The sequence below is a fragment of the Atta cephalotes genome, assembly GCF_000143395.1.
Source record: "Atta cephalotes unplaced genomic scaffold scaffold00001, whole genome shotgun sequence".
In the NCBI taxonomy this organism is placed as follows: domain Eukaryota; kingdom Metazoa; phylum Arthropoda; class Insecta; order Hymenoptera; family Formicidae; genus Atta; species Atta cephalotes.
Genome location: NW_012130065.1, coordinates 1,672,223 through 1,697,046, shown reverse-complemented (window position 1 = coordinate 1,697,046; position 24,824 = coordinate 1,672,223). Strand labels below are relative to the sequence as shown.

Below are 24,824 nucleotides of genomic sequence, written 5' to 3'. Positions count from 1 at the left end.
TAAATTTAGTATCGATAGAGATGTTCTTAGTACAAGCTTCGATATTATATATTTATTATCATTATTTATTATATAAGTCACACTTTATCTTTAGTGACTATGAAAGAGAAAATAACTATATTTCTGTCTTCCTTTTGTTATACAAAGAGAACTAATCAATGATATGATATGAAAAAGATGAATTATGAAATTTTAAGAAAAAATAGTAGGTATAGTTTATATTATGTTTTTGAACAGTTATATGTTTGTCATGTATTTTTAAATTATCTACTTTTCACATATATTGATATATGACTACATACGTAGTAGGTATATTATAGATACAATATACGTAAAATAATGTAACTATATATGCATATCTTTATATGAAAAATTATATTTGTACGTATTTTGCAGAGTTGGGAAAGTTACTTTGTAAAAATAACTAGTTACAATTACAATTTTTTTTCAAAAATAACTAGTTGCAGTTCCAAATTATTAAGACTAACAATTAACTCATTATAGTTACATTTATTAAAAAAGTAACTTTTTAGTTACAATACTTTTCAGTTATTATACTTTTCTGTTATCATAACAGAACAATGTGAGTGACATCGATAGCATTAGGGTTCAAAGAAAAAAATAATTTACATTTACAATTTACTGACCAATCAAAAAATACTTCGAAGCATTTGTTGTGGACCGTATCCTTAATCAATATTCAGATTTTAACCAATCACATTAAATTGACAAATAAGTTTAAAATGTAAAGTAATTTAAAAATAATTTAAATTAATTACTAGTTATTGGAAAAAATGTAACTAAATTAAATTACAGTTACAGATGGAAAAAAGGAACTAAGTTAAGTTACAGCTACTGAAAAAAAATAACTGTAACTATAACTTATTTACAAGTAATTAGTTATTTCTTAATCCTGGTATTTTGTTTAAAAGACTGATATGCTGCGTAATGTAAAAGTTTTAGCAATTAAGCTGTCAATGTTTGTACATCTTTTGGATTGAGAATAGATAGCAATTATTGTGTACATAAATTTGTTATGGCGAGCTTCTAAATCCGTTATTTACTGCAAGCAGCGCAATTATTATGATAAAAATATGCTATAGACATCGTCGCATCGTAAGTTGTAATGCCTCTTCCTGTCCGTTCTTTGATTAACTGTATTTGTTCAAAAGGTACACTATTAGCAAACAATATTAATTACGATAGCAATTTGTTAAAAATTGCGAAGATCAATTTAATTTCCAAGCGAAGATAAAAGTATCTTTTCGATTAGTTTGACGCACGAATCAAGCGTCGAGTATCAGCATGAAAATGCAGCCTTAGAATCGCTGATCATAATTCAATTTTTGTACAAATATATTCATGTAACAGTGTATGTATTAAACAGTGTATGTATTACATTCCAAATATCGATAATATGAAAACTCTAATTAAAGACTACGAAAATAGCGCGTATTATTAACGGATCGCTTATATAGATTAAATTAAATATAGAGAAATTTTTTCAGACGCAATTTCTGCGCTTATTATCAATGAAATCATCATAATCATTAAGCATCATTAAGTAGATAAAAAATGCAATGTTTATCTCTTTATGTGTTATATATCAAAGCATATTGCGTGCAATTTCTTTCAAGTTATGGAATTACAGAGAGATGAAGTTCATTTATTACCGCTAGTAATGCAAGCAGACCTTAATGATTGTTCCTAATGCGCCGTCGCAATATATTTATATAAATTAAAATCATCATTTTTTTATGCTTATTTTAAAATTGAAAATGTCATTTAAATATTATCATATAATTGCTTTAGTACAAATAAAAAGGTAAAAATACTATATTTGCTTGTGCTTTCAAAAGATGCAGTTTTGCTCCACTTCTATTTAGAAAAGAATGGCGCCTATATATGTCCTTCAGTGACACTTTTAACTTTTTTATAATCATTTTATAATTATTTTGTAATTAAATGAAACTTATCAAATATTTTATTTTTAGTTGTATTTATATTTACATCAGTGCTGGGATTTATTGAGTTGCACATTTCGACCGAATGAATACGAAAAAGATTTCAGCTTGGTTCCTGTCTTTTCTTCACCATTCCCCGCGCAGCCTAAATGCCAATCGCCAGGGAAGTAAGGAGCAGGAACCAAGCTAAAAATCGGCCGAAATGTGCAACTAAATCCTAGTACTAATTTACATGATAGTCTTATTTTAACATTAAAATAAAAGTTTATAATAAGGTAGCTGAGCCGAATAAGACCCATTTAATTTATTTTATTTTTTTTAAATTTTATTTATAATATATTGAATAAATAGGGGATACTGAAATAAATTAAGTGAGAATTAAATCTTCATTTTATTTGTTCCCAAAAGAAAAATATATTGTTTATGTAGAATATGTATAAATGAACGATAAAAAAATTTTTGTTAAACTCTGATATTGAGCCTCATTACATGCATATGAATATAAAAGATCCAAATAAAAAATAAATTAAAAGTAAATTAAAAGAAAGTATTATAATATTATTTTTTTAAATTTTTAAAATTTTTTAAATCAGTTTTAAAATGATTATTAATCATAAAAAGGATATTCCTTAGGATTTACTCTACTATCAAATATTACAATTATCTTTAATTTTCTTTGTAATTAACTTTTTAATCTTTGGAAATTTCTAACAATTTGAATGCAATTTTGGCTTCTTAACAGATAGCAGCATTGAAAGTTATTATTCTCTGGCGTAAACTTCACATATAACAAACAAATAATTATAGCGTTTTTTCTGAATGTAATCTCGCACTACACCAGTTGTGTGTAAGTATCAATGCTACCATGGTGTACACTATTTCATGTTATGTTAATTTTGCTACCGATTAATGTCACACTAGCTCTACACCATCTCTTTAAGATCGTGTAGCAAAACCCCACTTAAATTTGCATAAAATTTGCACTACATTATAGCCGGAAACACATTACACTGAATGAGTTCGCCTATCAGCCAAGGAAACAGCTGAGTGTTGCGACTGGTGAGCGATAGTGCAGTTAAGAAAAAACACTATTAGTTATAATAATAATTACATAAATAATTATTCAATAAACACATTGTTTAAAAAAAAAATATTTATTTCAAAATATTTATTTCGAATACTTATTTCAAAATACTTATTTCAAATATTTATTTCAAAAAATTGATTCATTAGTTATTTTCCAGTTAGGAAGTTAAATAATATAATAATAAATTATGAAATATTGTATACTAATAAATTTTTAGCGGATTATTATAAAAATGGCTCATATACACGTTTTTGTTGTATTAAACAAACGTGTTGCTACCGATTCCAATTCTTTATCTCCCTTTTTATCTACTTCCTGTGACAAATCTTTTAAACATATACTGCAGGCTTAAAGTGAGTTTTAAAGTAATACATTTAAAAGTGGGTCTTTTAATCTATTTAGTACTGAGCTTTATTCGACTCAGATACTTTACATAATGTTCTCGTATTTTATTTTAAGTTAATTACAATTTTAAAAAGTTGCATAAATAATTAAGATAATTACTCTAATTATCCTAGTTAATAGCGCTTTGTTCTAATCTTTATCGAGTTGAAAAGAAAATTAATTATTTCTCTTTTTCTTTCATCCTTTCGAAGATGAGTACCACTGGACTCTAATAATACTCGAACGTGCACTGCTTGCTATGATTCATAGCAGCAGAGAGTCAGAGTGAGACCAATTATAGAGTGGTTAAAAAGAGACAGATAGTCTACATCACCGAAGAATCTTCTCCGTTGCAAAATAGTTAGACAGAGATAGACAGTTCCTTATCATCATATTATTTTATTCTCATTTTTTTTATGGACATAACATAGCAATACACGTTCTATATTATTCGAGTTCAATGATGAATATTAAATATTCATTAAGTTAATCAATCTTAAGTTAATCTATTATGTACATTATGTACTGCAGATGGCGCAATATCTGATTATTAAAGTTGATTTGTCAAAGAAGTCATTCCAAAGAGCACATACTTGTGCAATTGTCTGCAGATCATACTTATCATTGATCGCGCGTTGCGTTCGAGTTTTGTGTATTCGAGTTTTTACAACCAGCACATGTGAGTCTCTCCGTGAACAAGGTTTCACATTCACTATCATCACGATGGCGAGTAACTACAGCGACAGCGTTGTGCACACTAGGCAAGAACTGACAAGTGACGATAAAAAATATGCAGCGGTACATTTGAACGAAACTGACAAGATTAAAAAGAACGCCATTGCGGAGATCAAATGCTGGATCGAAGAGTGCGATGACTTGCGCATACAAATTAATAAAAATGATAGAGGTAATGACTATGCATTGAAATATATCGCCTGAGTTTTTGAATTACGAATTATTAATTTCGAATAATAAAATTAGGGATGCATCGGATCATAAAATTATCAGATATCTGAAAAGAATATAACATCAGATTTCCGATATCTAGTTAGGCAATTTTTCGAATCGGATATCCAGATATTTTTCAAATATCTGAAACAATGTCTAAAAAAAAGCTAAATAAAGAAAGAAAAAAGGAGCAAAAAAGAAAAGGGACTGTAAGAAAAAAATAGTGATAATAATTATGATTTTAATATTATTATTCGAATTTGATTATCAACAGATGATAATTATATAGAGAAAAAAATTATAATTTTGTAATATATAAGATATTATAACATAAGTATACATACATACTTATTTATACATGCATACTTATACATAGAACATTTATGTAATAAAAAATCAATTTAATGATATCTTATTAAAATATTTATATTAATAATAATCGCAAATTTATATCAATTGTCGATGATGTAAGTGTTCTTCAATCCCTCAGAGCCCTTTTTGTATGGACGAAAATTTGCTCAGGATTGACGGTCTTTAATAATATCGTCGGCATCATTTTATCCTTCTTTAGTATTCGATAAAGCAACAAGAACAATATAAATGCATCAAGCGTTTTATATATAATTCGAAATACGCTATATGCTATTCCTGTTTTACATCTAATTAATGATAAAATAATAGAATGACACGCTAGCGCTGATAGTGTTGCTATCGCTCCCCGAATGCAGCCTTAGCTGAACTTCTTGCACAATTTTTCTTTTTTTTTATCTCTTCAATGTGAAAAGAAAAAAGGAAGATATAAAGTTCAGCTGAAAAGAATAGAAGTGTGCATCAATGACGCAAACTTTTAATATAAAATTTCAACCAGATATATTCGAATACTAATGATATCCAACTATCCAGTCGAATAGTAAAAAAGTGCCGGATAATATCAGATGCCGGATACTTTTCAGGTATTCTGTGCATTCTTAAGGCGCCGAAGTTATTTAGTACTTAGTTTATTGAACGAATTAAAGAATATAATTGATTTTTAATATCTTTAATTAATCAAGAAAGCAAGAAAAAAATTTCCATATTTCTCTGTCATTTTAGTAATTAAAATATGTTTGTAAATATAGATGAACAGATAGCCAAATAAGAGCAATATGTTGCCATTTTGCTGTCACTTATTCCGCAATTCAATTTTATCAAACTAAAAACAAAGTTGTTTTCACCAACTATTGTTCTGATGTCACGTAAAATCTTCCTTAGAATTCAGCAAACTGCTGGCAAGTTGTCATCATGTGTGCATGGCCGTCAGTTTGCTGTCAACGTGATGAGTTTATTATTTCTCAATGTATACTCTTACAATTTCATAAACTCATGAAATCTATTTGTTTTCTTGATGTTAGCTCAATTCATTAGATTTCAATAACAGCAAATTATCGACAATATAATGTATTGTTAAAAACAATACATGCATCAATTGTTCCATATGCTAAATCTAGGTTATTTTGCAATGGTTAGATTTAATACTTTAATACTGTTCTTAAACTTTTTATGCATCGATTACATTAAAATTTTATTAGTCATTATAAATAACAATAAGATATTTAAATTTTTAACTTTTATTTTTACACTTTGATTGCTTTATATATAAAGTTTAGCAATTTTGATTGTATATGTAAATGTGTCATTTTAGACAAAAGATGTGAAATATATTACATCTGTGCGGATTAACTGAGCAGAATAAAATATGATACCATTATACAACATGTTTTTTTTCAAAAAAGTGATCTATAATAATTTATAATTAAAATGCTTATAAATATTAATTTCTTAACAATAGCTTAATAAATTCTTGATATAATAAAATCTTATAATAAGTATAATAAAGCCTCTCTTTAATATTTTCTGATGTTAAACGGAAATTTTTGTTCTTAAAGTCATGCTACTCTATGAATGTATTTATAATACATAATAAGATTTATTGTTAATACCGCTTCAATTGTAGTTTCTTATTTGAAACGAATTTTTAATCTGTACACAGGTGACTTTCTTATCCTGCGATTTTTGAGAGTTTGCAAATTTAATCTTGAGAAAACTAAGATCAGAATGCAAAACTATTATAAACAGCGATTTTGCTTACCAGAATGGTACATGAATAAAAATCCATTTCGACCGGAACTACAAGAACTACTTGATTTAGGGTAACGATTATTATTTTAGAATGTTAATCAAATTTTGTAAATTTTCTTTTATTTCCTTTTTCTTTATTCTTTATTTCTTTTAATTCTCTAGAAACGACATCAATTTTTGTTATTTAAAACAAATAATTTTTATTGATTTTATTAAAAAATATTTTGTATGTGAAGAATCGATATACTATACCCTACTGGTATGTATCGATGTATAATCTTTTTGCCAGATAAATTACGTTTTAGTGTTAACAGTTAATACTACATACATTTCTATCATTAGTTTTTAAATATAATCAATTTGCTCAGATTCCGAATTTATCTTGAATTTAAATTGTTAAAATGAATGTTGCAAATTACACTGAAAAAATTAATTTGTTTTATTTATTTTAGGTTCCCAACAGAATTTTTATAATTGTTATTTCAATTTTACTAATAACTTGTTTAAAAATTATAAATCAATATTTGATTTATAAACTTTTTTTCTTTTTAAATTTTAAGAAGAATATTTTATTAAGAACTTTTGAAAATATTTGATGCATTGTTATAATACCAAAAGATATTTTGATTTTTCGAAAGAGTTTTAAATATTCATGTTTAGGATAATTTTGCCTCTGCGGAAGCCAGACAATCATGGGAGATTGGTTATGATCATATATGGCACTCGGCATGACCCGAAGAAACACAAAATTGCAGACATAGCTAAAGTAGCATAATGCTCGAATATTTTATGATAGATGTTGTTATGATAAATTATTTATAATTATCATCTATTATTTCGGATGATTTTTTAGATCGCCGTGATGATGATAGAAATTGCGATAAAGAATTATACCACAGTATCTGTGTATGGCTGCTCATTGTTCCTAGACGTAGCCAATCCAACTGTACAACATGCTCTTCAAATGCGACCCCAAGTTATAATGAATTTGGTTCACGGGTGGCAGAGTAGCTATCCTTTGAGAATTCAGTCGATTAACATTATTAACGTAAACAAATATATCGATATTATTTTGAGAATGTTTAGATCTTTTATGATTGAAAAGATGAAGAATAGATTGCACGTCTATTCACAAAGTGCGATGCAGGATTGTTTCAAGGATATTCCAGCTAATATTTTGCCCGTCGAATTTGGAGGCACTGGTGATACACTTCAGGAATTAGCAGGTAATTACGGAATGAAACGTGTTTATTAAATGTGTGATACAGATTTTCTTACTAAATAGAAGAAAAATAATTTTTTTACTATTAAGATAAGCAATTGTTCAACAACAATTATTTTTAGAGTTCATTGATATATATAACTATATTAGATAGTATGTAATATAAAAAATTACGTTTACAGGATATTGGAAGAAATTATTGGAGGAAAATCGCGACTGGCTTATGGATGATGAAAAAAATTGTTATTAAAAAAAATTTTTTTTTGTTTTGCTGCACAGAAATCATAATATTATATGGTGACACAACATGTTTATCTGTTCTTTCTTAAAAGATGAAAACTATAAAATATAATTAATAATAACTGTTTATAATTTTAGGCAAAGTAGCTAATATTTTTAATTTATGCCAAGAATTCACTCTATTTATCTTGTATTTACTATCTAATCTAGTTTTACGAAGGCCCATCTATCTAATACATCTATCTACATCTATCATAACGTTGCGATTGTAACGGTCGTAATCATAAGAAAAGAAGCTAGTAAACATTGTTTGTTTACATAAGATGGTAACGCAGCTAATAACAGAATGTTAGACAGTTTTTCTTTGACAATAATGATCTACGGGTTAGAATTGCATTTAACGTATGATCACAATAATATATAATATTTATTTATATATAAAAATATTTAATATTAACATATCAAGAATTCTTTATATATTGCAGTATACATATATGTAAAATCGCGTTGTTTGTTTTCTTGGAATGATTACATCATTTATTTAGAATGTAAGACCAAATAAAACATTGTAAATATCGCTTTTTATAGAGCTTTTTTATAGAGATAGTGAAAAAAATGTTATCGAAAAAATAATGGATTTAGTCTATCAATCGATCATGGACTATCGTATCGCGAGACAAGCATCGTAATCGTAAAAATTAACTCTTGCGACGAGCTTACGATAATTGTTATGATGAGCGTTACAATCATCGTAAAGAGCTTACGATAAACATTACAATTTAGATGGGTCTTTATACAAACAAAAATGTTTTTAGCACATGGATATTTAATATCTTATTGATTTGTATAATTTATTTAAATGTAAATTTATTATATATTAGAAGAGTGATTGAATGTCGCATGAATTAATGAAGTACAAGATGATAATTTCAGAGCATTAGATTCGAAATAAATCAACAGAATTAATCTGTATAAATTACGTAAAGCAATAATAGTAGGACGAGGAGTAAAAAAGAAAAACAATTAAAAAATATTGAGATATATCGACGCAATAATAACATTTTTATGAAAAGATACATGTACATATATAAGAGTCCCATTTATGTATATAAATAAAATACAATACACTTTGTTGTCAAGTTTTCTTTTTGCGTCACACATTTTTGATAATATTTTATTTTTTTTACTAATTATGTCTAATGGCATATACAGTTTTTCTTTGACAATAATGATCCACGTGTTTTGAATTGCATTTTACGTATGATCACAATAATATATAATTTATTTATATATAAAAATATTTAATATTAATTATATCAAGAATTTTTATATATTGCAGCACACATATATGTAAAATCATGTTGATTGTTTTCTTGGAATGATTACATCATTTATTTTTATTTATACACTACTGAATGACTATATGTGACAGATAATTTTTGTTACATAAATGTATAGTTTGTAGTTCAGTTGAGCTAATTTCAGATCATTAAATATAAATTATAATGAACGATAACAATTTTCAATATGTTGTAATATATTCTTACTTGTTACAAATCGTTATATATACATATATGATTTATAATAGGTAATTTGTAACGAATAAGAATATAAAAACGCATGTAAAAAAAGAATATATATATATATATAATATAAGGTTTGATAAAAAAATAAGCGGACTTTTTGAATTACTCGGCACGTTCTAGCGTTTACAATACTATAATCTTCCGAGTAATTGGCTCTTTTAAAATTGTTTACGTTTTGTTTAGTTTCAGAGTTATTGCTATTTGAGTGCAACACGTGTTTTAGTATTCATTTTTGCCTTAAGGTCAAACAATTAATTATCAGTACTACGATATTTTGAAAAAATTGCGCAACAAAATTTGCAAAAAGAAACCATAGTTATGACGAGACAACTCATGGTTCCTTCACCATAACAATGCGCCTGCCTCAGCCTTGTCAATTCGCAAGTTTTGTGCCAAAAATCAGATGACTGTCCTCTCCTATCCTTCCCAGACCTTGCTCCCTGCGACTTTTTCTCTTTCCCAAAATTAAAATCAGTTTCCAAAATAAAAATTCAGTTCGAGGCGAAAATCGCAAATACTAAAACACATTGCATTCAAATAGCAATAATAACTCTGAAACTAAAGAGATGTAAATAATTTTTAAAAAGCCAGTTACTCGGAAGATTATAACGATTGTAGTGCTGCAAATCGCACGTCGCTCCATTATCGAGTAATTCAAAAAATTCATTTTATTTTTTATCAGACTTTGTATATATTTTGAATTATATATATATATATATGTATATTATATATACTTTACCACATATATAATATTATATATATATATATAAAAATTTATATATATATATATATATATATAATAAAATAAAAACTATAATTACGTTTTTTGAATGATAATACTGTCGCTTTTTCCAATTGTTTTATTATATATCCAATTGCGTTGTGAGTTAAATAAAATACATATACTTAAAGTCATGGGCAAGTAGAATCGCACTACAAGTAATCAACTATTACTTATTAATTTACTTAATCTTATTAACTACAATCCCATTTTAACCCAGGGAATGATGTTTATCAAGTCCCCTTCACCAGATCTCCAAGAAATAGCTTTGTAAAGATGTTACATTCAGACATCTAGTTACGATCGTCAGCGAAAATTATGTGCAATCCAGCGATGGTAACATCATTCATTGTTCACAATATGATGAAATTTTAATTGCAAATACGCAAATTTTATTCGTGTTATTCCGAACATGAATAGGTGCGATCAGGGGGAATCAAATACTGTTCTTAATATTATTCACATAACACAATGCTGTCAAATGTATTTTCCTATTTTTGACCTCTTTATCAAATTACTTAAACGATTCTTTGTGAAAAAAGTTTTAAATACAAGTAGGATTCGAATTTATTTGTTCCAAGTCACATATTGAAACACTTTATTTTTTGCTTTTTATTTTTTTGTTTTTTGTTATTTATTCTCTTTTTTGCTGCATAATTGTGTAAAATAATAATGCCAACTTATCTTTATATATGTTTAAGTTTAAATTATAAAATATATATTATAAAAGATAAATTAATGTTATATGTTTTTAAATCATTTGAGACATTTTTTTCTACAATAGTACAATCTTTACATATGATAAACGCTTTTTGTATTGAAGCTAACTTGGGTCGACAGTGCTTTCCATTCAGTGACATGAATCGATACAAACCTACTTATTCTATCTTTTTTGACATTTAGAGAATAATAAAGATAGAATGACACTTGTATCGATTGAAAATCATATAAATGAAAAGCGTCGATTCTATTTCCCTTAATCGCGATTCTTAAGAGATCGATTCACAAGGAGAATTCTGGTGATATTCTCGGACATCTGCACTAATTTTTTACAGATGCCAAATAAAAATATAATTCCTATAAACAAACGCACGAGGCAAACGCGGCAGTCTCATGCTTATCATCGTACATTTACCGTACATTTATTTGAAAGTCCTATAATTATGCATACAAACACACACACATACATACGTATAACACAATACACATACGCACATGTACGCGTGATTCATGAGCTTTAAAAGCACATTAATTAAGCGCACGTAGGAGCATCACATGTATCGGACGTCCGTTCGCGGTGGAGAGTGCTACGAGATCGTATCGGCGTCACATTTAGAATTAAAGTCGATTTATCGACTAACGTATCTTTTTTTTATTTCGAAAAATTCAGGAATGCCGCTAAATATCAATTAAATGATGGCAGTTGTATGCAAAATTTTTTTTGGTAGAGGATATCTTTTTCGGATATTATGTTTCTAGTTAGAAGGATTCTTCTTGAATTGCGGAACATTTTCATGGATGACGAGGTCTAAGCAGAAGTTCTCCAAAGCTCTTCTCGGCCATCGATATCCAATTACGCCTACAATCTCCACTAATTCTATATGGTTCCTAACTAACGGCTCCATTAATTTTGACTCCAGTTATAACACAGCTATGAAACAGATGAAGAAGATTGTCTTCGAAGGATCGTTTCGCTCCTGGATGAAAACGCGAGTCCCAAGTTGCGATGTCACATCCATCGAATACATGTTCGAACATACATGTTCGCTTCCTGATTGTCTATTCGTTGCGAAATGTTCGCGAATCACTATACACCTAATACAGTCTGAACGAAAAGGTAAAAATTATGAGCTGCTTTTATCCGCGTTTAAACTTCAGCACCAGTAAGCTTATCGTAAGGAACACGATAATCCAGATGATGGTGGAGATATAACCGTTGTAGACATTCGACTCTGTGATGCTCCAGCCGCGGGTCAGCATGGAACGCAAGGCAGTGGTCGCCATCGTCAGTGGTAGACCTTGCGAGATGTATCGAAGGAATGTCGGCATGCCTTCTACCGGCCATATTACACCTGCAAAATGGAAAAATCAAGTAATCTTTAAAATCAAGTTTGCATTTAGTCAACTAATCTATATGTTCTTTTCTTCATTTTGTACGTCAATTATTCTCAATTTGATTTTTGTTTTGCATGCTCGCTTCCAGCAGCAAATTATTATTTTTAATTTTTTTCTAATTTCCTCAAGTCTTCTGTGAACTATTTTCGATATTAAATTTACACTTTAGACAAAGAGAATCGGAGAGTCAGATCTAATAAACAGTTTATGTATAGCAATTTGATTAGAGCGTGTGGATATTGGCCGACTTTCATTTCTGGTAGATACAGTAAAGATTTCAATGCATGACATTTAGATCAAAATAATTGTCTAGTGTAACAGTAACAGATTCGATTCGAGTACGAGATGATTATCATATTTATTTTAGAGCGATGTGATATCAAGTGTGTTATCAATCTGATCGATAAAAGCAACGTTTTCAATTCTCGCGCAAATTTCATGTAAACGTAATTTTTAGACACTATGGTTGTGTTCCAAATTTACTGCCAGCACTGAAAATGCTACTAGTTTACATGCACTATAGATTTTCAGTGGCCAGTCAATTTTGGAAGCTTATATTGTGAATAAAAACAAGAATTTAAAAAAATTCGTTATAAACCTATCACTTCCATTCACAAACTTTGCGACGTCATACGTACCGCTGAGAAGAAGCGTAGGATAGAAGCTGCCTAAAGCTAATTGAATGGCGTTCCTTTCGAGTTCGCAAATTGCCGAAATAACGAACCCTGCGAGAAATAAGGAAATTGAGATTATAATCCTTGTTTTCTAAATCGAAATTCGCTCATTCAAAGAGTAAAAAGCTAACTTATCTTTTATTTGCACTTTTGTGAGAAAAGCTACATCTTTTTCTCAGAAATTGCAAAAAATCATCATCAATTTGTTATATTATCTTTATACATTATGAATGAGAAGCTAATATCTCATCTTACCGAAGCACATGCCGCAGAGTCCTTGAAGAATTGTCAGTATAATAACCCAGCCGATGTCACCTTTGCATTCGACACCGAACACTAGGATCATAAAGATCAACACCAGGGCTGTCTGACCGCACATCACTACGAATTGCGTGACCACGTGGGAAAAAAGGATTTCGCCGGGCGATACACCAGCTACCCAACTTCGATCCAATAGACCCTCCATCCTCTCGATAATCAGCGCCGATGATGTTAGCGCAACCGCCAGGAAGAAAACAATACTGTTAATCAAAAATCAATTTTGAAAAAGCTCATGGGTAAGATTTTTGAAGTGTTTATGCAAATGAAGGAAAAGAATTAAGTTGTTTTATTAAGTGACTTTGATTTTTATTATATATAAGATACAAAGATCCCTGACTTTTCAAAAGTAAAGAAAATAAACAAATCGAGAATCAGATTAAATATTAATTAACTTAAATATAAATAAACTTGAGAATATACAAATAAATTAAATATTATTGAACTTACGTCAATATTACGCCTGGTGCCACAAAGTCCGTGAAGCTGGGCTCATTGGTGCCATAAATGGGTTCCTTAAATTGAATTGGTACATCAGCCAGTTTCGTATTCTGTTCACAAGCCGATAAAAGATCCTTGGCAAAATCTCTATACGTATATTGAAGATTTCTCGCTAGCATCAGGCCCACTTGTTGATCTGAAATTGCGAAATTTCACAGTGTATATTTAAAGCAAATTGTATTCAAAATGTGACCATTAACACATCTATATAATATTAATCACATCAATAAGTTAATACGTCAATGAATATAAATAGTAAATGTTTTAATGAAGCTACTCGTAAAAAAAAAATTCGGTTGCTAGGTTGCTTAGTTATTGCATGAAAAAAAGTATGATATGAAATGAATAACAAAAGATTAATAAATAATTTATCAAAATATATTTTTATATTAACAAAAATATATTTTATTAGAAATAATAAACAAAAAAATAAAGTGATAAAGAATAAATAAAAATTCAGTACGTGGAATGAATAACATATGTGAGCAAATATAAATATGATAATGCCTTTTATCGATCTAACACAGATTCTTGATGTGTAATAATTTATTACTTCTTAATTCCATGATTTCAACCTCTGAATTTTGAATCCTCTTCAATACAATAAATTACAATAAATTACATTAATAGAATAAATTCATAAATACATATATCTAGTGATTCTTATAAAGTGCGCATTATGACTGGTTATAACGATTTTATTTAAACTTCTATAACATTGAGTCTCGTAAATGTTGCCGTCTTAATCTCCATTTAACGTATCATCAAATTGTCAGGTTTACTAAGTGATAAAATTACGTTATTGTATAAATTAAATATATGAGCAATTAAGCTTGACATTTTTAAGAATTATTGCTATAATGCTATTCATTGAACAAATATTTACTAGACATGTCCAGCCAAACTCTGATTTCACTTTGATCGAGAGTTTCGTCATCGGAATCTCTTCCTAAGGCCATCCTCGCGACGAGAGCATCCGTGAAGTTTTCCGTAAAGTATAAGGTACCCCAAGCATCACCTTTACGTACAGCTTCCATCGCTGATTCTGGATCCGGATAATATATCTGTAGTAGGAAATAGAACATAGAATAAGAAATGACGAAAGTCGCGTTTAATAGACAGTTAAATCAATTTTTATTTTATTTAGAATTGTATTCATTATCTCGTTCACACTCATAATGTTGTGTCACATTAATATTACATTAATATTGTAATATTAATATTATGTATTTTTATTATATATTTTTATATAAAAAGACCTTTATCATCGTCTCGTTATCCAGGAAGTTGAGATACCGACAACTGAGAAATGTGAAACTACAGTTCGTTGAAACAGGGCACGTCATATTCTCATAAAATATCTCATGATTCACTATGGCCAGTTTCAGTCCTGTAGGATCCCTCCCAATCGCCAGACAGAAGAGAATTACTTGCATCACCGGCAGAGCAAAAATAAATAGCATCACGCTATACAAAAATAAATTATTTCGTAAGACATTAAAATATCTTTTCAAACAGCATATTCAAGCAACTGCTTGTTTATCATCTTACAATTCTGTTAATTTATATGTACACTGAGAAAAAATGTATTAAATTTTAATATATAATTATTTGAATAATACTAACATAACATTTATTTATGGAAAATAAATATTTGATAAATAAAATATAATAATAGATAAATCAAATCTTGTATCAAATAAATATATGTTTATATTTAGTAAATATTCAACTGGCACTACATTCAAACAAATATTTATTAAAATTTAGTACAGTTTTCTCTATAAATATGTGAAAATGATATATCTTTTAAAAGGAATTTTGACGAAAAGAAAGAAATAAATAAGTCAGTATGTACGAAAACTTCAGTATTAATTGTTATGATTAATTGTTAAATGACTGTCATGTTGAAAACGTACCCAATGTTTCTCCACATACGCAAGAAGTTTTTCTGCAGAAGCGCTTTAATTTTTCCCCAACTGGTGATCTTATAACAGTCTGTAAAATCGCCGCAATCGTCGCATTCCAGGACAGAACTGGCTTTCGCACCTGGCAGTGATTTGCCACTTATCTATTTTACAAAATCGTTGTTTAGATTAAAATGATTGTAGGTCATGTTGTGATAAATCAAAATTTAATTTAATAATTTAGAATTTTGTTTAAGGTTTCTTATGTAGTTTCTTAGTCGAGAAGTTTGAGCTGTGATTCATGTCTTTCTCAAGAACAATTAACGTAACTAATAAAAATAATAAATTTACATTTTTAATCTATTATCTCTCTAATTTTTATTGTTGAAATGTAAAGATTAATAAGTGTAGTGCTAACTTGAATAAATTGCAACAACGTAAGGATTAGCATGCCCGGGGCAAAAACAAAAAAAGAAGCACATTGCCAACTTAAATGGACTTAATCCGCTGTGCACCTGAAATAATCTCTTACATCATAGTGATTTGCTATTCCGTTGGTAGAGTCGTGGATCAGGACTTCTTTGCTTTGGTGGAAGTTAAGACCGACAACACCGGACTCCTCCGTCACATACACCGGTTCGTCTTTTTTCCCCCAGTTTAAAGAAGCCTGTATGTAAAAAAAAAGAAGCGTGTGGCTGGTGGCAATAATACGATGGCAATGACGCGCCATTTAATTAATGCAAATAAGATAATATGAGGATTCATTACGAAACGAACAAATAATTTTTTGCATAGATACACATATTGATTCCACCCATTTATGTAGTTATTAGTAATTAAATAAAATGAAATATAAAATTCCGTAAGATAACAATACAACTTAATATATTTTAATTGATATAATATAATAAGAATTAAAATAATGGAAATAAAAATTCAGATATATGAAAAATTCAAACATTAAGAAGTAAAAAGAAAATTAAAAATTTTAAGAAAAATTAAAAATTAAAAAGCTATTACTCAAATGTGATAAACATATGACGACAACATTGATAATTATAAAATATTTGAATAAATAATAATATTATTATACAAAGAATAAATACAATTCTACAATAAAGACAACAATCCAATTACTTTCATTTAATTTGATTGCCAGTGCAACGTGCCGAATATGTTAATCTTAAATTTATATAAAATTTGCGAAACAATACATGAATAAGAATCAAAATAGGAAAAAATGATTTATTTATCAGCTTACCAAGCTGATATTGTTCGAGATATTCAGCTCTGTCGTAGGTTGAGCATACTGTCCCTGCTTTCTGGACAACTTCAGAAAGACCTCTTCGAGGGAGGCGCAATTATACATTTGTAAGAGAGTCCTAGGTGCCTCTTCAGCCAATAATCGACCGCTCCTCATCAAACCGATCTGTAAATAAAACAGATTATTTGCTTATTACTGAATTTTTGATTAATATTAAATCGACTGTCTTAGAGATGCGAATTTATAATTTAGATTTCAAGACAAATTAGCATATTTAGAAACTTCCATAAAAAAACATTTACCTATTTATTTTTTCGATTTTATTATGTAAACAATTTTATTATTAGTTAGACTAATTTATTACATTTTTTTAAAATTTTCGATTTAATTCGATTTAATAAATTTTAAGCCGGAAGAAAACGACGAATAAATCTTCGTCGAAAGAGGAAATTTTTCAGGACGACGAAAGCGTAAAACATTCTGATATTATTTATTGTGAGATAGGCGAATTGCCGACAAAAAATCGAGATCAGTATGTCTACACTATAATTTGTGCCTGGCGTAATATGCAGGCGGAATATAACTAGCCAATGACATGATAATGATTTGCAATCGACCAACAGACGTCAATCGTTGGTAAGATTTCTTATTAATGCGATGCGATTTACGTCGATTGAGATTACACTGATTTATTTATTAATTATTTTTCCGATATATGAATTTAGACATTTTCATTAATCTTGTTCTAATTTTAATTATTTTAATTATTTTAATTATTTTAATTTTTGATTCTCATTTTAATTTTTAATGTGTAAAAAGGAGAGAATCCCAATCATATCTCCAGATTAAAGTTAATCGATGTTGATGAAATGTATAATTATAAATAAAAAACGATGATATTACCGTATGTGCTTGTCGGGCTTCTTCGATATAATGAGTCGTTATGATAACCGTCTTGTTGCCATCTTTGGTAATTTGAACCAAATGGTTCCATATGCTGAAAAATAGAAAAACACGAGATATATTTTAATTATGTACATTACTATTAGTACATTTACATATTTTAAAAGAATATACATAAAGAAGAAAATTAAATTGTGTATAAATGTCTAATTAAAAGAGAAATTAAATAAAACTACTTATAATAAAATATAAATATAATAAAATTACAACACATATGCAAATATCTTTTCGCAGTTACTAAGAGACAAATTTTTGCGGTAGCGAATCACGACAAATTCTGATTAATCATATCTGATTATTTTTATTGAAAGGGAGGAGGGGGGGGGGGGCAGTATTCATACAATCGTCATTTGTAACGACGATTGAACAGTGTGTATGCGTACGTGTGCATTATTTATGCAGTTGCTATGAGTTTTGTATCTTAACTTTTCTGACACCTTGAACCTTGTAACATCAGACTAAAAAAACGTTAGATAGAATTTTTCCATTTAGTAGACAAAGGATACATTATAAAGAACGTAGTCTTCAAGAATCGTGTTCGAAAGCGAGGATTTATTTTTCGCCAACAAGCTAATTTTTCGAGCTAACCGCTGCATACATGTTGAGATCAGTCAATTTATAAAACTAGACCGTAACAAAGTAAAAGTCGAAAGTCGTTGTACTCGATGTAGATACGACATTTAAATTATTATATTATATATATTTTAGAAAATATATATGAGAGTCACGGCAAAATTACGGCACATTATAAGTACAAAATTTGCGAAAATACGCTTTATTGTATTTATTTATTTTGGGCTGTGAGTGTTGTGTTCTATCACATATTAATATTTGGCAAAAGTGCTATTAAGCGAAGAAAAATGGAGTGTAATTAAAAACATTGTAAGTCCATAATGCAATTAACATTTTTCCTTGAATTCTAGGAAAAAATATTTTATTTAGAATTATATAAAATTATATATAAAACTTTTATATAATTTTATATAAAACTTTTTTTTCCGGGTTTACGACATATTGATTTGCATTTTTACTTATAATATTTTGAAATTTTAACTTTAACACGATTTAAAAAAATTATAATTATTGAATTAAAAATATTTTTGCAAAGATACATATATAATAGATTTGTATATATCTTTAGTTGTTATAATAATTTTTTGTAGAATTTTTAATAATTTTCAAGAAAATAAAGTTTTTTCTTTTGGAAAATTAAAAAAATAGCACTTAATGTTTTGCTTTACGTCTTATATATTTTAGAAAACTTTATTGACCTTTTAATGCAAAAGAATAATTGATTTAAACACATATTAAAATTAACATAGTTGATAATAAGAGAAAAGAATTTTACACAGAAATTTTTTAGTAATTAATCTACTTTGTAAATTAATCTACTTTTTAATATGTCAAAACATTATTACATATATCAGTATAGTCTGAAGATAATTAAAAACTGAGATATATGAAAATTAATGAATCATAAAAAATTCGATACATTACGCAGTTAATATAACTATAATAAATATAATGTAACAGGTGTCAGAAATTTAATCATTAGTCCAACAAAGTAAGATAGTTGATGATTGATTAAAGTAAATTGCAACATATTTTTAAAGCGGAACATCCCAAAATACAATAGATTAAAGTAAGCTATGACTTTCCTTGTAATATTCTCTTAGAAAGTGATCGAATCTATAAACGCATTTTGCGAGATAATTGTACTCGACTAAGGAGTGAAAAATAAGCTGAAACGGTAATAAAGTTGTAAACTTTCTCAGATAATGAACAAAGCATTTAAAGCTTTTGTTCTCAAGAAATATTATTTTTCATTTCTTCATATGTGAAATTTATTTGTCGGCAGGTCTATGGAAAGAGTGATTACCATAAAACAAATTAAAAATGTATATAAAACATCAACAAAATCGTCTCTGAACACCTAACTGAACATATATAATGATTGCTAACTTCAAGTTCTTTCTGTTTCATTTGTGACACGTATGAATGTGGTCACGAAAACACTTGGGAAATTCTCTATGTACCGGGGAATTTCATATTAGCGGAAGCAAAATGCAGAAGATGACAACGTGGCAATTACAGTAATTGATTTCCCGTTGTAAAAATAGGATGTTATTGTGGAAAGTATCTCAATTAATTTTCCGTTTTATTTATTCACAAATGAAAGCAATCATTTTTCTCTTGATTGAACAAATTTTGTTCCTTCGTACAATCCAAGACTGTGTCATGTAAATGTCACAGACAAAATGTCATGTAAAAATAAATTTTGCAATAGTCCTTCTATTAATAATTTCTGGTACTTGTAGATTAATCCCAAATGAATCTGTTTTGATTTTTACTTTAACGAATCATATTCTTCTCGAAAATATTATTTTTGTTAATATAAATATCTTGTTCTTTTCTAAACTTCTCTTTACACTTTACTTTTATACACTTCGTTTTATTCGATTCGCGCCTGATTATTTAAATATTTATAAGCTATCAGCTTTGTATAGCTGTGGATCAATATGTTATTATTTGAAGTTGCTCCTAAATATATCTATAAATAAATTTAAATAAAATATTTTATAATATTAATAAAACATTTATCATAATTTTATATTAAGAAACAGTATCTAAACACTAAAAACTAAAAATCATGGATATTATAATGGGATTTAAATCAATCAATATTATTTTAAAAGTCAAAACTGACTAAGCAAAGACAAAATGCTTTGAATTTTTGTAAATTTAAGCATTGAGAAAATCTTAAATTTGCCAATACATTGAATACATTTGAAACGTATTTTTATTGATAAATGCACTGTTTTGTTTCTAACATTCTATAATATATGTAATGTGAACTATATACTAAATACTAATAAAATTTATAAGCGCGTTTTGAATACTTTAAGTTCACGTTATTAATTTCGTATTATGTAGTATAAATTTTTGTTCAACATGAATCTTAAATGATTTGATGATAAATAGAAAGAGGCTGCAGGAGAAACTACGAGAGGCACGTTTTTCCATAAGTTTAATTTTACTTTTCGTCATTCGTCGCCCAGATCCGCGCGGGTAATTACTTTCACTTAAGTCAAGCTTAAAGCGTGACTTACAGATTCAGTGTAATGGTGACAAATCTGCTGGTGCACGACTTAATCTCGATATTATATTTAGATTTTCAGAGAAAGTGCGAACCGGAATTCTCGTTATTCACGAATTCACTCTTTCTTTCTTTATCTTGTTTTTGCCTTGGTCGAGAATAATTATAAAATAACACGAAGTCATTGAGGAATTTCTAAAAAAATCTTCACATTTAATAGACATTTCTGCAATGCGGTTCATAAGTATTAATGTGTTCATATGTGTTAATATTTTAGCATATGTCGCAATGTTGTTAAACTTGCTTTTTTTGTCACAGATCACTCCTGATGACAATAAAATGCTTTCATGTTGTAATCACAAATCAATTCGTTGGGAAGTGAACTAATAATGTTAACAAGATGTTGTTTGCTATCTAATGTCGAATTCACGCGAGTAAAACCTAAGACGCACAATGACGAAGCACTTTGTCTTGAGTTTCTAGAAATTGTTTTAACAGTTGATGGCAACATGACGGTAACTTCACAAACTATCTGGTTTATTTAGATTAGAAATACAGATTTTGTAGCATTTTAAAAATAATTAAGCATTGATGATAATAATAATATTAATTTATTGGACAATATTTAGAAAATAATTTTAATTTTATTAGATATTTTGTTTCTTGCGAATATTAAAATATTTATAATCTGTCCGAGCATTATTTTAATAGTTGTTAACGATATTAAATTTATTATACGCATTATTTTGCCGTTCACATGTATGTATTAATGATTGAAAAAGCAAAAGATTAATTCAATATGTCACGTTTATCACGATAATTAATTATTACGCTAATTTCAAGAATGATTATTAATTATATCTCGTGCAAATAAAAATTAATTATTAACATTGCAAATTGTGTATAATAGTAACTATATGAGATGTGATGCGCTTTCGCGATTGAAGTTTATTTAAAATGTAAAAAAAGATCACGTACCTTTGTCTTAACAGTGGATCCACACCTACTGTTGGCTCGTCCAGAATCAGTAATTCTGGATCGTGCATAAGAGCTACTGCAAAAGATACTCGCCTCTGTTGACCGCCACTAGCATGAAAAAAATATCCGATATTAATTTATCGATAATATAACGAGAATTTTATTATCCTTTTAATATACTTTCATTATATTTTTAAACTGAATTAAAATTTGCATCTCATTGAATTATATATTTTTCATAAAGTCTTTTTTAGTAAAGCGTTATAACGTATTTTTTTACTAAAACGAAAAAAATGTTTCTTTTTCAATAAATCATTGTTATTAAATAATTTTATTATTATTTTTGCATATTTAATATAATCTGGGAACCGAAGAATGAAAAATATATACCTGAGATTCTTCACCAAACGATTTTGCGAAGGCAGATCAAGAAACTGCAGCAAGAAGCGCAGCCTCTCGACGATCTCGGCCGTGCACATTCCAAATATCCAGCCAAAGTACATCATGGTCTCGCGGATGGTAAACTCGCCGTAGAGAGCGATTTCCTGTGGCATATAGCCAACCCTTTTTCCAGGCACCCCGGAGCCTTTCGTCCCAGGTTTGCCGCCTAGCACCCAGATCTCCCCTGAATTTAATCTCCTCCGGCCAACAATGCAGGATAGCAGGGTTGTCTTGCCGCATCCGCTAGCACCCAGCAGTCCGTATCTAATACAAATAATTCGCAATTTATTTCACAATCATTAACATCCGTAAAATCGGATAGAACGAATAATTTGTTTTAAGAAGGACGAATAATGTTATGTTAATGAATCTATATTAACGAAAAGAACAATTTTGTTGAAATATCTTAATACAAATAGTTATAATTTAATTAAAGTAATAATTTAGTTAAATACAGATTTGAAAATAATTTTGTTGAATCATCAAAAAATTATATACGAATATCAATGAGCAATGCTGCACAAATTCTTTAAAATTTTTAGAATAAATCTCACTTTGAAAAGTAAAATCTCAATCTTACATAGGATATCTGCTAATTACAATTCTCACATAATAGCAGAATGGATTAAATTCCGAATCGAAAAAACCTCTAGTTAATTAGATATACTTATTAATTATTAAAAATTGCTAAATGTTGGCCTTCAATAGTTTTTTTATTTAAATACTGTCAACTTTACAGATAAATTTTATAGCAAGAGATAAAAATTGTTTATTTTCTTTTCATACATTCTAAGAATTTTTACAGAATTTTTTATCAACTTTTTAATATTGCATTTTCTTATTGGCAACTATAATGTTTATCAACATGAAAAAATACGATATTAAAAAATTCTCGGAATTTTATGAGAAGAAAATAAACAATTTTTGTCTCAAGTTATTTTTCTATAAAGTTGATAGTATGATATTTTTTTTGAGTAAAATTTATTGAAAATCACACGGAGAGAATTTTTTCTTAGAATTTATTCTGAAAATATAAGTCATGGGACAACATTGTATTTCGAAGAATTTTTTTTTAATGTAAATCGCTCTCATTTATTAATAAAACTACAATAAAGTATAAAATAAGTCGATCAATTTTTTTGAAGTGCATGATAAAAATCTTTAAAATATTGTATTGTACTACAACTTCCATATTTTCAAGATAAAAGAAAATTGTCTCCGTGCAATATTCAGCGATTTTTAATAATTAATATCTGTTACTTATTAACTATTGAAAAATTGCAAAATACAGGGCTTTTCAACTCACAAGGGGAACAATGATGAGGTCAGGAATTTTGATGCGTTTTTTACAGGCTGTTCTTGAGCGAAAAAAAAATACGTGTCCAGCCGTTTCAGTCATTGGCCTATTTCGAAGAAATCGATTTTTTAAATAATTATTATAATAATTTGAAAAACATATAAATGAAAATATCAGTATTTTTATAAATTTTATCTAATGTTATTAGTTTTAATTACTTTTTGATTGTAATGAAATTTCATGAAATTACATATTAGTATTATAGATAATTAAACACATTTATGGAATATTTATTATCATTGTTATTGTCATCGTTATTATTTACATGAACGCATAAATAAGATTGTAATGAAAACTATTATGGTTTCTGAAATTAGAAATCGTTTTTTTTTTTCGCTCAAGAACAGCCTGTAAAAAGCGCATCAAAATCTCCGACTTCATCACCTGATGTTTTTCTTGTTAGTCCATTCTGTCGCTATGCGAGAATTTCATCATTATCAGACACCCTGTAAATTGAAAATTAAGCTACTTTTTTTTCAAGATTGGCTCAATTTTTACTCTTCAGAGTGAGATTTTACTCCAAAGAATTTAGAAAGAATTGTTACAATATTTTAACATTAAAACAATCAGTTTAGCATTCCATGTAATTATTTTAATGATCTAACAAAATTATTTTTAAATCTATATCTATAGTTAAATTTTTAAGTATTTTAACAAAACCGATTTTTCTGTGTAAATTTTATTTTAAAGAATGGAAGAAAATAATAATAAATTAGTAGAAAATCTTAATATCTTGAAATTTTACTAAATAAGAAATGCACTTGAATTCACACCCTATATATATATATATATATATATATATATATATATAGAGACTACTTACTTAAACAAAACGTAAACGTAAGTTAACGTACGTAAGTAAAAAGTTTAAAAAAGTTT

General features: G+C 28.1%; 2 protein-coding genes across 2 annotated transcripts in view; one reads left to right on the top strand and one right to left on the bottom strand.

Moving 5' to 3' along the window:
- The first annotated feature begins 4,158 nt into the window (after positions 1 to 4,158).
- Positions 4,159 to 7,973, top strand: LOC105617491 (alpha-tocopherol transfer protein-like). The gene is made up of 5 exons (XM_012199083.1): positions 4,159 to 4,342; positions 6,413 to 6,572; positions 7,162 to 7,267; positions 7,355 to 7,727; positions 7,906 to 7,973. The coding sequence occupies exons 1-5, from the start codon at positions 4,159 to 4,161 to the stop codon at positions 7,971 to 7,973; spliced, it is 891 nt and encodes a 296-aa protein (XP_012054473.1).
- A 4,214-nt stretch (positions 7,974 to 12,187) lies between these two features.
- The window catches only part of LOC105617383 (ABC transporter G family member 23), a 24,302-nt gene continuing 11,665 nt past the window's right edge, over positions 12,188 to 24,824 (bottom strand). The window contains exons 5-16 of the mRNA XM_012198973.1: positions 22,538 to 22,852; positions 22,148 to 22,255; positions 18,013 to 18,106; positions 17,107 to 17,274; positions 16,378 to 16,512; positions 15,858 to 16,009; positions 15,198 to 15,405; positions 14,825 to 15,002; positions 13,888 to 14,074; positions 13,375 to 13,640; positions 13,084 to 13,170; positions 12,188 to 12,402 (exon numbers count right to left, since the gene is read on the bottom strand). Of these exons, the coding sequence (XP_012054363.1) occupies positions 12,188 to 12,402; positions 13,084 to 13,170; positions 13,375 to 13,640; positions 13,888 to 14,074; positions 14,825 to 15,002; positions 15,198 to 15,405; positions 15,858 to 16,009; positions 16,378 to 16,512; positions 17,107 to 17,274; positions 18,013 to 18,106; positions 22,148 to 22,255; positions 22,538 to 22,852 (2,113 nt within the window). The remainder of the gene's footprint in view (positions 12,403 to 13,083; positions 13,171 to 13,374; positions 13,641 to 13,887; positions 14,075 to 14,824; positions 15,003 to 15,197; positions 15,406 to 15,857; positions 16,010 to 16,377; positions 16,513 to 17,106; positions 17,275 to 18,012; positions 18,107 to 22,147; positions 22,256 to 22,537; positions 22,853 to 24,824) is intronic.

Coding starts and splice junctions, on each gene's coding strand:
- LOC105617491 (XM_012199083.1), top strand. CDS start 4,159: ATGGCGAGTAACTACAGCGACAGCGTTGTGCACACTAGGCAAGAACTG. Junction 4,343..6,412: donor AATTAATAAAAATGATAGAG/GTAATGACTATG, acceptor ATCTGTACACAG/GTGACTTTCTTATCCTGCGA. Junction 7,728..7,905: donor TACACTTCAGGAATTAGCAG/GTAATTACGGAA, acceptor TTACGTTTACAG/GATATTGGAAGAAATTATTG.